The sequence below is a fragment of the Argiope bruennichi genome, chromosome 4 (genome assembly GCF_947563725.1).
Source record: "Argiope bruennichi chromosome 4, qqArgBrue1.1, whole genome shotgun sequence".
NCBI classification, from domain to species: domain Eukaryota; kingdom Metazoa; phylum Arthropoda; class Arachnida; order Araneae; family Araneidae; genus Argiope; species Argiope bruennichi.
The window spans coordinates 115,834,235-115,848,825 of record NC_079154.1 but is presented as its reverse complement, the minus strand read 5'-3'; the positions used below and the strand labels follow the sequence as shown (position 1 = coordinate 115,848,825).

General features: G+C 32.1%; 1 protein-coding gene across 1 annotated transcript in view; it reads right to left on the bottom strand.

Annotated features, from left to right (window-relative positions):
* Positions 1-8,519: 8,519 nt before the first annotated feature.
* The window catches only part of LOC129967102 (protein PFC0760c-like), a 66,673-nt gene continuing 60,601 nt past the window's right edge, over positions 8,520-14,591 (bottom strand). Inside the window, exons 2-3 of the mRNA XM_056081773.1 lie at positions 11,380-11,645; positions 8,520-9,982 (exon numbers count right to left, since the gene is read on the bottom strand). Coding sequence (XP_055937748.1) covers positions 9,638-9,982; positions 11,380-11,645 — 611 coding nt within the window. The 3' untranslated portion in view covers positions 8,520-9,637. The remainder of the gene's footprint in view (positions 9,983-11,379; positions 11,646-14,591) is intronic.

Here is a 14,591-nt window from a genome sequence, read left to right as displayed (position 1 = left end):
CGACAGATAATCAACTCCTTGTGGAATTTCGCATAAAATTTGACATGTATTTAAATTATAGATAGTAATACCGAATTTTATCTATCTAGCTCTCTTCGTTTTGTAGTTATGGAGTTATTTTATATTCGAACAGCTGAGCAGAACGGATGGATTTATCGCAAAATTTGATAGAAATTTATAAATTTGGTGTAAAAGACCGCATGTCAAATTTCATCCGTCTAGCTCAAAACGTTTTTGAGTTATCTTTGTCACAAACAGATGTACATTTTTAAAAAATATATATTTTTGGACTTCAGGGAGTCTGAAACTTGGAGATTCTGCGAAATCTCGAGTTGGAATTTTTTTGACGATTACAATATTGTTATCCCAGGGAAAGTTTTGCATGGCATTACCGTACAATAGTTAGGAAATATTAATCTTTGTTGTGAATTTAATATTTTTTCTGAATTTATCTTGTGGTTCCTGGCGTGTGTTTTAGCGATTAATCTCTAGCATGCGGTTAAAAGTATCCGAAAATGAAGTTTGGTTTTAGATGTGTTCTTCCCAAATAATTAAAACAAAAATGTGATATAGAACCACAAGTGTAGTAAAAAAAGCCCTATACAAAATTTGATATATTTAAGTCAATGCGTTTTTGAATGATCGCTTTTGCATGCTTCTGAAAGTACAGATTGACACCCTTTGTTGGATTTGGTTCAGAATTTCTTATGTGTTTACACTATAGATAGTGAATCTATGTACCGAATTTGATCTATGTATCTCTCTCCATTTTGTAGTTATAATGTTGACTTATATTTGATCACTCACAAAATTTCATAGAAACCTACACATTTGGTGTAAAAGACGTATGTCAAATTTCGTCCGTCTGTCTTAAAATGTTTTTGACTTATCTTTGTCACAGACAGACAGACGGACATTCTTTCAAAAATTTGTTTATTGAATTCAAGAAGGTCTAAAACGTGGAGTTCCATCAAAAAAAAAAAAAAAAAAAAAAAAAAAAGAAAGAAAGAAAGCGCGTTTTTGAGATTTGAGGATTTGCCTCGGAACGATTGGTTCAGAATAACAATTTAATTAATAAAAATACCATAATATTACATATCTTTATCAAGATAATTTAACCGAAATTTTCTGAAATTATTTGTATAATAGAAATTTATAAATAATTATAAAGAATAAGAAATATAAAGTAAATAAATTATAGAGATAAATAGAGATATAGAGATAAAGAATTATAAAGCAGTTATAAAGAATATAAAGTATATACAGAAATAATGACATACAAAAAAATTCTCTTTTATAGGTAATCATTACCAGCATCAATGGGGCTTTGCAACTTCTCTTATGGAGTTCACTAGTGGTTTTGTTCCTTATCTGTTAGAATTTGATTGAATTGTTTCATTTAATTGGGTTTTCTTGCTGGGTTGCTTCTGTGTAACAAGCTTCTTTGGTCTTTCCCATTAATTTTAGATTGGATTAAGGTCTAGTATTATGCTCAATAAAGAAATACAATTGTTTTGGAACCAGTTTTTACATAAGTGAATATTCTATTTATATACTTTTGAGCATTTATATCCCCACTAATAACACTATTTTTGTCCTTGGATTTTGTTGTTGTACAATTCCAAATCATTACACTAATTGGGACGTTCAACACTAGGTGTAATTCAATGAATACAGAAATGTATTCGTCTCCTTGCGTGTTTTATGCTACTGTTACCAAGCAGTAAAATTTGGTCATATTACATGGATTTTGTTCAGCTTAATCCTTTCAAACTTTATTTCGAAATGTCTTTTTTTGTACGGAATTCTTGTATTTAAACGAAATTCATACAATACAATTCTTGATTTGAATTCTAAACATCAAACATTCACTCAATACAATCATTTCGGAGTATATAGGTTTCACCTATATACTCCCAAGTATTTTCCTTCTATCACTTAAGTGCTGGTTTTTAAGTACTCTATTATCACTTGAAGTTTTGTTGGCTTATTTCTGCCTTTATCAATTTGGCTTTCTGATTACTGAGTTTCATGGAAATTAAGCTTCTTTAATAATTTAGAAATACCACCTTTAATTAGATTTCTACCAATTATTCTGTATTGTGTTCTATTTTTGCCTTATTTATGCAACAGTACATTTTTACATTGAATTTTTTTGTGGCCTGTCAATTTGTTGTTCTATTTCTTTTATTTTTTACATTTTGACAACAGAAAACTGTGATCAAATAATCATAAAATCAAAACGTCTTTTCAACTTCATAACATAGTGTTGTCAATTGTCGAATTCTATTGATAACAAGATGCCCCTTTATTGACTTCTTAAAAACCCTTTTGCTCATTGGTTATATTCAAATGAAGAAAACCTATGATTTAATAATTTAAGCAAGGTGAACTTCTTTTTTATGGTTATTTAGCTGTAACTTAAAAAAATAATGATAATATAATGCATTACATTCTTGATTAAATTATCTTTAAAATGATATATAACTTTAGATTATTACTGCTATCATGGACCATCAAGTATTCAAAATGCAGTTTTTCTAAAAACAGTTTAACAATTCTGCCATTATAGTATATAATTGTCAGATGAATAAGTTATATCTGGGAAACAAAGATTAAACAATGAAAAAATGTGAATCAGATGTAAGCTTTTACATTTTTGAATCCTGATGAAATAAAAGCTCATTCCCAGGGCATGTAAATCCATGCTTATGTCTTTAGATTCACTAAAATGTGATTAGGATATTATCTTCAAAATGTAGTCATTTTCTCATGAAAGATCCTGGATCCGTTTGCACTTGGTCAAAGGTTTTAGAGAAATGAGTTGGCTAAACGGAGAAAGACATCATTACTGATATTGAGTTGATTTCTAAATCATAGATAATTCAGGAAACGTTGATGAATGGGGAAAATGTCTGATAAGCGACAAAGTAGATAGAGCAAGTCGCTTAATGCAAGATTTATCTACGGAATTTTCTTTCAAGCATCTATAAGTCGCTGCTTGGCGATTTCTTCCTGAAGGAGGTAATTCACATAATACGGATCTTTTCTGTTCCATCACAACCGTATCTGTAAGGAATCAGCAAACTGCCGATGTTGTATTCTCAAAAGGCACTGTATATTTCACATAATTTATGATTGCCCCCTGTTCATTGTTAAGGAGGAGGATGTTACAGAGAAGTTCTTTCCACAACACTTTGTGATTCTTAATAGTTATTTGGAGCTCATTAAAGATAGCAAAGTTTGCAAAAAAGTAAATAAATAAATTATGAAATAAGAACTGAAGAGTTCATTGAAGGCCATCTATTGACGCTACCTATAACATGCATTAACTATATTTTCTGTTCTAAATAACTCTTGTTTTTCCCTGTTTTTCTTCACAATTATTTAAATTTTTTCTTATTGTAAATATTTTGAAAAATTAAAAATGAAGTAGCGACGAAGCAATTGAGTCTCCTACATGAATAATGAGTCTAAACAAAATTTTCAAAAGCTCAAAATTCTTTTAAAAACCAATTTTTATATTTGATAATATTTTTTGCAACGCGTCTCATTTTGGGAGTAATTAAACGTTTTCCTCATTTTATAAACCTTTGGTGTTTGTAGACCCTAATGGCATTGTTATGATGTTCAGGTATAGAAGAAGCTTGTTACATTTTTGAAAGGATGGATTGTCAATCTGATTGTTTTGTAAGGGCAATGTTCGTTCAACGTAAGACTTAGAGACAAAAATGCTTTGTTTACTTTTTATGGTTATCACGTGATAATGTTCATCAGGGGAAAGGGCACAATTATATGAATGAACAGTAAATAAATGGATAGTCTTTTTTCCTGCGAAGTGGAACAATGGTGATAAAATTATATTGGCTCTATTCCTGATGACGCGGCATATCTCCTAAGCGAAGCGTATGGACTACAACCGATAATGACCCTATGGTTTTGGACCTTAGTTTTCATGTTGATGTTTATCATTTGACTATCATTCAGATAACTCGGACGTTTAGACATGGATGGAGAGCGGGGATAGTTCTTGGAGAGGTTCAACAATGATGACGGACCTTTTTTGTAATTTAAAGATTTTATTGTTTCACCGCTTTTGGGAGTTTCTTTGAGCCTTGCCTTTTGGCGTGCTGCTACGTCGATGATGTTACAAAGACTGATAGTTTTTTACACATACCGCTAGAGGGCGTTACAAATGTGAGGCGGGGCAACATGCTTACGTAACAGTTCTTTCGTGGATACTTAATCATCGCATCGCATCGCCTCATATTATTGTGTTACCAGATTAATAAGACCATCGACAATATCGGATATACCTTCTCTGGAAGGGATCTTTCTGATCCGGGCTGTTCCGTAGGGGTTACTGTTTCAGCAGACATAATACCTATAATATCTTAGAAGAATGACCATTCAATTTAACCAGTGGTGCAACAAGACGGGAGTTACTCCTTGTAATTACCCATCATAAAATTACCAATGAAAACCAAACTTCAGAAAAGATAAATTTAATGGATACTGTGTGCACGATCGTAAGAAGATCCACTGATACTGAAGAATTACTTATAAAGATTTTTTTAAAAAATATAGGTCAATATAGATTATAACCGATAAAAAAAATTAAAATTGTTTATCCTTGCACCCCTGTTCGAGATATTTGCGTGACTTTTGGTGTTGTTATATTTGTCAGTCCCACACCACCGTCGTAAAATAATAATATATTATAAAAAGTATAATTCTGAGTGAAATTTCAGACCAGATGAAGGTTTCCAAATTTAGTTAAAGGAAAGAAATGTTATCTCCTCCAACAGCGTTGCTAAGCGACGCTCTTATGAAGCAGAAAAGTATCAAGTTCGCAAAGCGCGTGTGAAAGCCTTTTCAAGTTTCCAAAGCGTGTGCAAATCAAGCCAATAGTGCATCTACGTAAAGTGAATTGCTGCTAAATGACATTTGTATCTAGTCGTTATAAATGAATCGAAAATAATCTTTGAGATTATAAGTATCTAGGAAGACTAAAGTTTTAAATAGGACTGTTGTCATGTTTCCAAATTCGTTGGAAAACCAGCTTCAGATGGACAACTGTTTAAGCCGAGTTAAAATTAGACGAATTGTTGAGGTTTCAGATTCTTCATACACGTGAACGTTGAACGTCATATGTGAACGTAAACGTCATACACGTTCTCTTCGAACTTGTACCGTTGATCTTTTTTTAAACGTTCAACAATATCATTGAAATTCTTTCATTTTCAACCATTTTATGTCAGCACTGCAAAAAATGCAAAAAAAAAAAAAAAAAAGGGGGGGGGGGATGCAAATTTTTTATTAAAATTATTTCGATTGCTTTGTTTTCTACCCTTGTACTAAAATGACACTTTAAAAATATTTTTTCAAAAACTATGAATTTAATATTAAAAAATAAGTTAAGTTTTTTCATTCATTAATAAGCCCAAAATATAGTCATAATACTTTAGTAAAAAAAGACATTTAAATGTTATTAAATCCCTCTGATGAAAAACTATAAATAGCGTCAATTATTAAGAGAACAAACATTCCGACTTAAACAGGCAGCCACAAGTTTCGGCTACATCAATTTTGTGACTTCTATATCTTCAAAATTATGTGCTTGTAATCATATATTATACACGTTTTTATAAGAATTTTCGCTTAATTGGAACTTTCGAATATTTTATGTTTGAATAAAAAACATAATTACGAAAGGCGTAATTCCTATTTTTAATTATTTAATTGCAAGTAAAACTTATCATTTTGAGAATTACTGCCATGTCTTTCTGAGAAACCGCACCAGAAATATAGAAACTCATAGTTATTAATCATTTGATACAATTCTCTTTATTTCTATCATAAAACATTTCTACACATTAACTTATATGTAGAAAATACTTGACGCTGCAATAATCTATTCTATGTTTTGATGACTTGCAAAATATCGCCTTTTTTATTCTTTTGTCATTCTGTTACAGTGATTAGGGAAATCTTCCATGATTCATTTCTGATTTATATATTTACAAACTAGCGTAATTACTATAATACTATAAAGGTAAGATGATTTGGAAAAACTCTTCATTTGGATCTGAGTATAATTTCCCGAATCTGTAATTTTTTACTTACATCATAGTGAAAACTAAAATATTTTTTTGAATTCAAAAATTATGAAACTACATTCAATTAATTTTTAAAAATCATCTGACAAATTCTTTTTGATTTTATCTGTACTTGGAATACATTCATCATATTACAGTGAATCATTTCATTCTATTTATTTTATATTATATATGGAAATTCGTGTTTCTATAGAAAACAAGTAATATAAAAAAAAACTTTTTTTTAAAGTCAATTCTTACTTTCACAAAAATTGAAATCGCATTCTTCACCTTCACGTGAAAAATACCGAAATCCTTCAATTTTACCGATTGAGCTACTGCCAGTTGATTTCAATTTTCATAACAAACTGCAAAAACTCTATTTAAAGTATTAAAAATTAATTAAATTTAATAATTAATGAATTAATATTTGAAAAAACTGCATTAGCATCAAGTGTCATCCACTACAAGTTTAAAAAAATGTATTTGAACTTGAGTGAACGAATAAAAAGTATTTTATTAACAATTGAAAATTTGAACAAGATATATAAATATATATAGGGAGAGTGTAAACTAATAGTAGGAATTGAACAAAACAAACAAACAAACAAAAAAACCTAGATAATTTTTTTTTTGTCATTTTTCTAGTTTCGACTTGAACTACGCACCCACATCCAGATCTTTGGGTGATTTTTCATAATTTTTTTATGAAGAGTTGCTGATAATTCTGATTATACATTTGCATTTTTAACTATCAAGCGTTTCTTATATTTTTTATTTGTCATAGTTCTGATAACCAAATAAAAAGTCACAATTTTATATCTGACATGAAGTTATAATAAATGAAAAATCATGTTGGTTTCTGGTAAAATAAAACTATTGTCTATTGAATTTTTTTCCTAAGCTAATACAACACGACAATACTTGGCGATATGGAAATCTATACTTGGCGATAAAAGAAAATCTTGAACTATCATAACTTCCCTCAAAATTTCTTGTTATTCCCATATGCTCATATAAAACTGTGCACCGTAGGCACTAGCGGACAATAATAATGTAATATAGATTTTTGGCAAGAATCTAGCATCTTCACTTAATTTGCTATATACGAATACGCATTTTGGAATCCTTTTTTCAGGCCGATTGAAGCCAAAATTTGACACCGAACTGCAGTTGTAGTCACAAGATGATATAAAGAATATCTGCGTTTATGAGTTGCAGTATTTATATACACGTGAAAGTACAGATGGATAGATGATCACCCGTTGCACGGATTTGGTTCTAAATTTGATATTTTAAAGGCTTAATCTGCGTGTACCAAATTTTATCTACTTAGCTCTTTACATATTATAATTTATTTTATCTCCAACAGCAAAACAAACTTTCTGTGAATGGATTTTTTTATCAAAATTTGATAGAAATTTATAAATTTGGACGTAATTAACAAATTTTACTCGTCTAATTCAAAGTGTTTGTGAGTTATCATGGCTACGGACAGACAGTCGTAATGCCAAAAATGTGTTTTTTGAACTTTTGGAAGTCTCAAACGTGCAGAACCGCCAAAATTTCCAGTTCGAGTTTTTTGACTATTACATTATTTTCTGTAATAGTCGTTCTACACTTCATATACTGTTCATTTCAATATCCTGAGACGACCACTTTCCGACTTTTCTATCTCACTAAGGGATGAGATGCGAAAATATGTCCGGAGTTTTCTTCATTATTAAATGTAAACATCTCTTCTTTCAGTTTTCCTCTCCCCCCTATTTTATCAAATTAAACCCATCCTAACGCATGCGCAAAATCATGGAGGTTTTTAGAATCCGCTGGCAAACAATAGAAATGAGTAATAAAGTGCTTAATACTCACAGTAATGGTATTCCCTATGCGATATGCTATATAAAAATTTCCCTATGTTAATTGAAATGCTTCTAGAATATAAAATAATATCAAGTAGATAAAATAAATTTAGATGTATTTTTTGGCGTTGCGTAGGTTTATATATTTTCTTTAGAAGAAACTAGTTTTCCTCCCTCCCACTCTAATTTTAGAAAAATATTTTCTAATGCATTTAACTTAGTAGAAACAACCGAATTTGGAAACCAAAACTTTTAATTAAAATTTAGGCCTGAGTCAGAGGAGGTTTGATGTTAAGATTATGCATGACACATTTGATTTGTAATTCTTTAGCGTCTCGTAAAATTAGGAAAGTTTGGTGTTTCTTACTCCTGAGTGCATTTTTTTGGCGAATCAATAATTATTTTTTATGATGCGATCGTCTGCAAGAATTTCTTGCCTCATTTATTTTGTGCAAATGTTTGGAATGACACTCTTGACATTTTTTTCTATTGCTTACTGTAAATGAAACTGAAAAGTAAAGACATGAAATCTGTGAAATGAGTCAAGCAAGAGGCATTGACGTACTCTAGAAAACGTACATTTATTAACAGAGATATGTACATTGATGTGATTTTTAAGACAGATATGATTTTGTTTCGTAATGCTCTTTCTACATTCTCCACAAATAAAAAACGAAATTTAAATAAAAAAGAATAATCTAGGATCTTATTTCACTTTTGTATAACTATCAAATCAGCTAATAGCTTCGGAGCATAAAAATCTTCTGCTTAGACATTAAAAGAAAGAATTTTTCATTGATTTCATCTTTTGCACCAGGAAAAAGATATCGCTAGAGTTATCATTTTAACGACGAAATAAATATCGGATTACAGAATGGTGATTAACGCATTTCAAATTTAGTTAAAAAATTTTTATTTAATTATTAGGAGATTGGCTAAAGAAAGTATTCATTTTATCACTTGCCTTGAATATAAGCAAAGGTTATAACAAAAAAGCAGAACTAAAAAAAATTGTGCGCAGATTGAAAACTATCGAAAAATCTCGAAATATAAGTAATAAAAATAACAATAACAATATGAATGCTGAAACAAATGGATTTAGATAAAGCAACAGGCTGAATTAAATGCAAAAAATCTAAACTAAAAAAACTATGCCAAAAGTGAGTGAAAAAAACCTTCAAAATGTCAAAATTCACCGTGCTTTTAATCCGAAAAACAAATTATTGGAAATAAAAATAAAGAAACAAACATTTTTTTATTTGCAGGATTTCAATTAACTTCATTTAATATTAGGTCATCAAGAATTGAATAATCCCGTCCTTAGTTGCAATAAATAAAAAAAATATCATTGACAAAATCAACCATTTGCAATAAAATCCCCAAAGGTTTTTAATTAAAAATAAATATGATAAAGAAAAGTGAATCACATCAAACAAGCAATACAGATCTAGGAAAAGAAACACGACAGTCTTAAGATTTAAAACAGTTTCAAACACTTACGAAACATCAATATATTCATACATCAAATACCTAAATAATATCGATACCGCAATGTTTTCGCCTCCAATTGCCAAGAAAGAAAATTTCAAATATCACACCGGCTTCAGTGCCGGAAACGGACACAACACAATAAATAAACTGCGCATACAATAATAAAAATTCACGGCTATTCGAGACCCGTTAGTACAGGAACAGGTGGTCTCCGTATATCACCTGCGAGTCCTCCTCTGGATTCTCAAACATGGGGTCATCATCGTCGTCATCCTCACCATCCACAAAATTGTCATCGTCATCATCTTCATCGTCGTCCTGGCTGGTTTCTCGTCTCTCGTTCTTCGGGCGCGAGTCTTCCAAAACGAAGTCGTCCTTGTCGTCGACCTCATTGTTGGAATCTTCCTCTTCATCATTGTCTATTGTGAATTCGAAATGCTGCCTATCCTCGTTTTTGGCCTCTTTGGAGGAGTCCTCGACTGAGTTATCCGAGTCTACCACTTCAGGGTAGGAATTCTTCCCGGTGTGTCTCACCTGGGAACAAATGGAAATAATTGAATGAGATACTAATATAGAAAATTAAATATATATATATATATATATATTCAGGCATGTTTATTTGATCTTTAGAGGTATAGTTGAAGTTATATTCATAATCATGACAATTGTATATTCATATCCATGATGTAGAGGTTGCTATGGATGTTCGAACAATTGCATTTCAATAATAGAATAATTTTCTTATTACAGTACACTACCTAATAGCTGGCTTAATGTGGCGGAAGGGAGGACCGATAACAGAAAAGCCGGATAAGCCAGAGTTCTATGAACTCTTTCTCTTTTGGTATTAGTGGACAAAGTTTTTACACCAAAACTTACTGTTATAATACATATTTTCTTACTGAGTACTATGCTCTCCAGTTATTTGAAGCCAAATAGAATATGAACGAATCCGGTTTATACGCCAGTTGCCGGTTTTACACTAGATTCTAGTCGCTGTATAGCGCGTAATTTTGCCTCCATAGTTACTATAACTTGTTTTCGGTTATCACCCATTTTGAAATCTTCAATGCACTTAAAAAACATTAAGAATAAACTTAGAACAATTTACGAATATTGAGTATACTGTGCAGTTATAATCAGGAACAGCAGCAACGAGTGAGGTCTGTTGTTGTTTCTTATGGCAGCTGCCTTGGACAAGCCGGCTGTTACGAAGACAACGATTTTAAGCCGGTGGGGGAGCATCTCTTGTTTTTATAGTAGCGCCATCTATTGCCAACAGAGCGACTTAACTACACACACGTCACAACCCTTTTTATGGGGCGGACTTCATTCACGCATTTCATTTACTCATCCACAGATCGTAATTTAGACTTGAATCAGAGAACGATCACCCCAGTACCCCCAGTGGTAGTACTTGGTGACCACGACTGATTCACACGCGCATCAGCCACCAAGCAAGCGGGGAATCTTCGGCCGGTGGGGTTTGAACTCGCAACCTAAGGAACGCGAATCTAACGCTCTACCAACCAGGCTATCCCGGCTTACGAGTGAGGTCTATTACACACTGACGAAACAATGAACAACGAGCAGAACGCTGCACATTTTTATTCCTGTCACAATTTGTATTTTGCACACAACACGTAAGAGGATCGTAGTTGATGTCAGCTTCCAATGCCCTGGCAATGTTGCAAGACGTGCCTTTCTCATTTGATTGTGACAAAAGAAAACTAGGCCGGATAATCGCGAACAGGATACTCGATAGTAAATTATATAATTGAAAAAGCAATGTTGCAAATACAGTTGACATGAGTCAAAGTTTCTTTCACACACATTTAAAGTAGAGTAATTTAAAGTACTTTGTTGTTTTAAATGAGAACTTATAAGTGCTTTTTTATAAATGCGCTTTTGGAAAAGTGAAGCAAGTTCACCTTTATAGGGCCTGACTGGTCATCGTCGTCCTGCAGGACCAGCCTTGTTTCTCTGGATGGCATGAACAGAAATTCGGCGTCGTTCTCCTCCTCGTCCTCTTCCGCGTCCTGATGGTCGATGTCCTCGTCCTCGGTATCACTCTTGCTACCCCGTCTGCTAGCATAGCCGTCGTCGTCCCCTTCGTCGTCATCATAGTCCTCGTACTCCGCACGTTGAGGCATGGAGGAAGGGGACGCAGGAGCATCGCCGAGCCATTCCTCGTCTCCTGTACAAGAAAGATAAATATAAATATTTTTATCAGAAGTTTTATTATTTTTTTTACAAAATCTTTCTAAAAACTTGCAGCAGGTTTAAGTCAAAAACGATAGTATCTCGCTTTTTATCTTTACTAATACCTCGATGACTTGGCGATCAGATAATTAGAAGGGAATATTGGTTATATTTAATTTCAAAACATTTAAATACAACTTTATGTACATGAATTTCTCAAATTGTCAGATATTAAAGTCGTGTTATTTGAATTGTCATCCGTGTTTTCGGCTCATTATGTAAATCAGTCTTATGATAATAAAGTGTATTGAATGCGTAGTGTTGGATTGCGGTATTGCAATCCAATTTTCTTATTTTTCTTGTAAACAACGCAGATTTAAATTAACGCAGATTAACTTCTTCGTCAGTTTTCAACAATGGAAGAAAATTAACCAATTAAATATCTGATTGAAAAAATGAAAACGATTTGATTTAATGAGAACAATTTAATTTATTTGTAAAAATGAGGCAAAAAATTTCTTTAAAAAATGCCAAAAATAAAGAAATATTTGTACGAATATCAATTGGTATAATAAAAAACACATTTTTATAATTTCTTGAAACGGTGGGAAATTTATTTTAGTGTCATTAATTTTTTGGAGAAATGCCGAAAATTCTCCAAATATTTAATCTCATTAAAATTCGCTCCAAGATGCACATTTCCATTCTCCAAAGTATGTACGTGTCAAATTTTGTAGCTACAGGTCAAACGTTTTGACACACACACTGAGAGAGAAAGAAATTGTTATTAAAAATTTTCAGAGCAATATAGAAAAAAAGAAACTAATACGGTGTATGGTCACTTTTGATTACAATGTAAGCTTTCAGAAGCCGATTTCTACTTAAAATGCTCAAATAATTTTAATTACTTAAAAATTAATAATAATAAATTTATTTTTATTATTTTTATTTTTAATTCATTTTTATTATTTTTATTTTATCTTTATTATTCTTATTTCTCAATAAATTTATTTTTTAAATTTACAAACCTTAATTAAAATGCAAGATTTTCATGCCAAGCGTAAATAATCCAGTCTTCTCTGCAGTAGCAATGTGCTGTGACGATATTTGACCTTGACGATATTGATATAAGACACTGAAATCTGTAGATTCTTTCTCTTTCACAGATAAGTCTGAAGGGTGCCTATACAAAACGATGTTTGATTACCTTTTATGGATGTTTTCAATTTAATTACTTCTTTCGCTCTTTCTTAATGCTACAGCATTTTGAAACTACCCCCCCCCCCTTCGAAAAAAAAAAAAAAAAGAAAAGAGACCTTAAAGAAAACTTGTTTCCAAAGAGAATCTAATCAAGACGATCTCAGCCACATTTTAACCAAGTCCATTTTGAAGCCCAAACAAGAGAGATTTATATAATTCTTTCAGCCCCCTTTCAGGAAGCCTGTCACTCACGATGCATCTGAATAGTTGTGGCAGCAGATAATTCATTTGCAGAATATCCTGACATAAATTGCATTTGCAAATCGTTCCGAAATAATGGCCCTAAAAGTTTTCTTTGGTAATGTTTTCGTCCCAGCTATTATGGTTAAATGCATACCTCACTAAAGTGTTTGAACCTTTTACATATTTTTTTTCTTTCGTCTACTTTTAAGTTTCTACAGACTGGTGTCAAGGGTCTTTTAAGCTTTCATTTTCCCAATCACAATCCGTTTCTCACATAATATCAAACGTCATCTCAACAACAATCCACACAATATTTGTCCCATACTCGAGCAATCTTTGAAATTAGAATTTGGAGCTCACAGTTGCATCCCTTTTTGCACATGTAGAAAAGATGGGTGCAAAATTTTTGATATCTTCGCGAAGATGAATCTAATTGAACAGAACGAGGCGTTCACCTTTTAATCACCATCGATCTTTCATTAGATTTCACTTAAAAGAAACTAACCTAAAACAACTTTTCAATGTTGCTCCTTTTATTTTCCTTTTAATGTATAAAACAATGTGAATAAATTTGTTTCTACAAGGTTCCCGCTGGGTCTGGGCACATTTGATGGAATTAGATGGCATATGTTTTTCATGGGCAGACAAAAATTATTGAAGGAGAAAATCAATCCCTTATCTTCCCTTCTGGATTGAATGGTTGTATTAACATTGCCTTAAAGTTTTGTTTTTTCAATCTGCGAAAATAAAATTTGGTGAAGTGAAATCAGTTTTAATCAATTCCTAAGTTGATAATCGCGTACAACTTATAAAGTGTGATTGAAATCTTTGACCACATGCAACAAATGAACCGACAAACACGACATCAGATCCATATGTGCACATCTCTAAGACTAAAAATAGATTTCACTCAGATTGTGAGGTTGCAAATATCATTGTACCCTCAAGATGCCAACTACCCACGAAAGACCTCCCCTTTTCCTATAGATAGACTAGGGAAGAATCCTATAAACAAAAATAATAAATGAATTGACGGATTTAAAATTCGATATACATGTGTCCATATGTCAAAATAAAATTTTGTAGGAATTAAACCCTTAACCTAAATTTACGTTTCAAAAGTTTGGGCCGAAAACGTAAACAATGTCGAGCTGATTTCGAGCCATTCCACGGTTCGGCAAATCAGTCCTAAGTTGTACGCACACGACTTAAGGAATGTAAATACTGTATGTAAGATAGAACTGGTTTTATTTTGTAGGATATTTGATAGGTCATTACAACCTGATGTAATAATTGTGGTAGATATTCAAAAGAATTATCAATTTCTAAAATATAACATAAATCAATTGCTGTTGTTTCTAATGGCACTTGCTATGGACAAGCTCGCTGACGAGGGCAGCGATTTTAAGCCAAGGGAGCGTCTCCTGTTTTAGAAGCGCCAATTAGGGCCAAAAGTACGTCTTAACTACTCACGCATCACATTCGCTTGCACAACTCC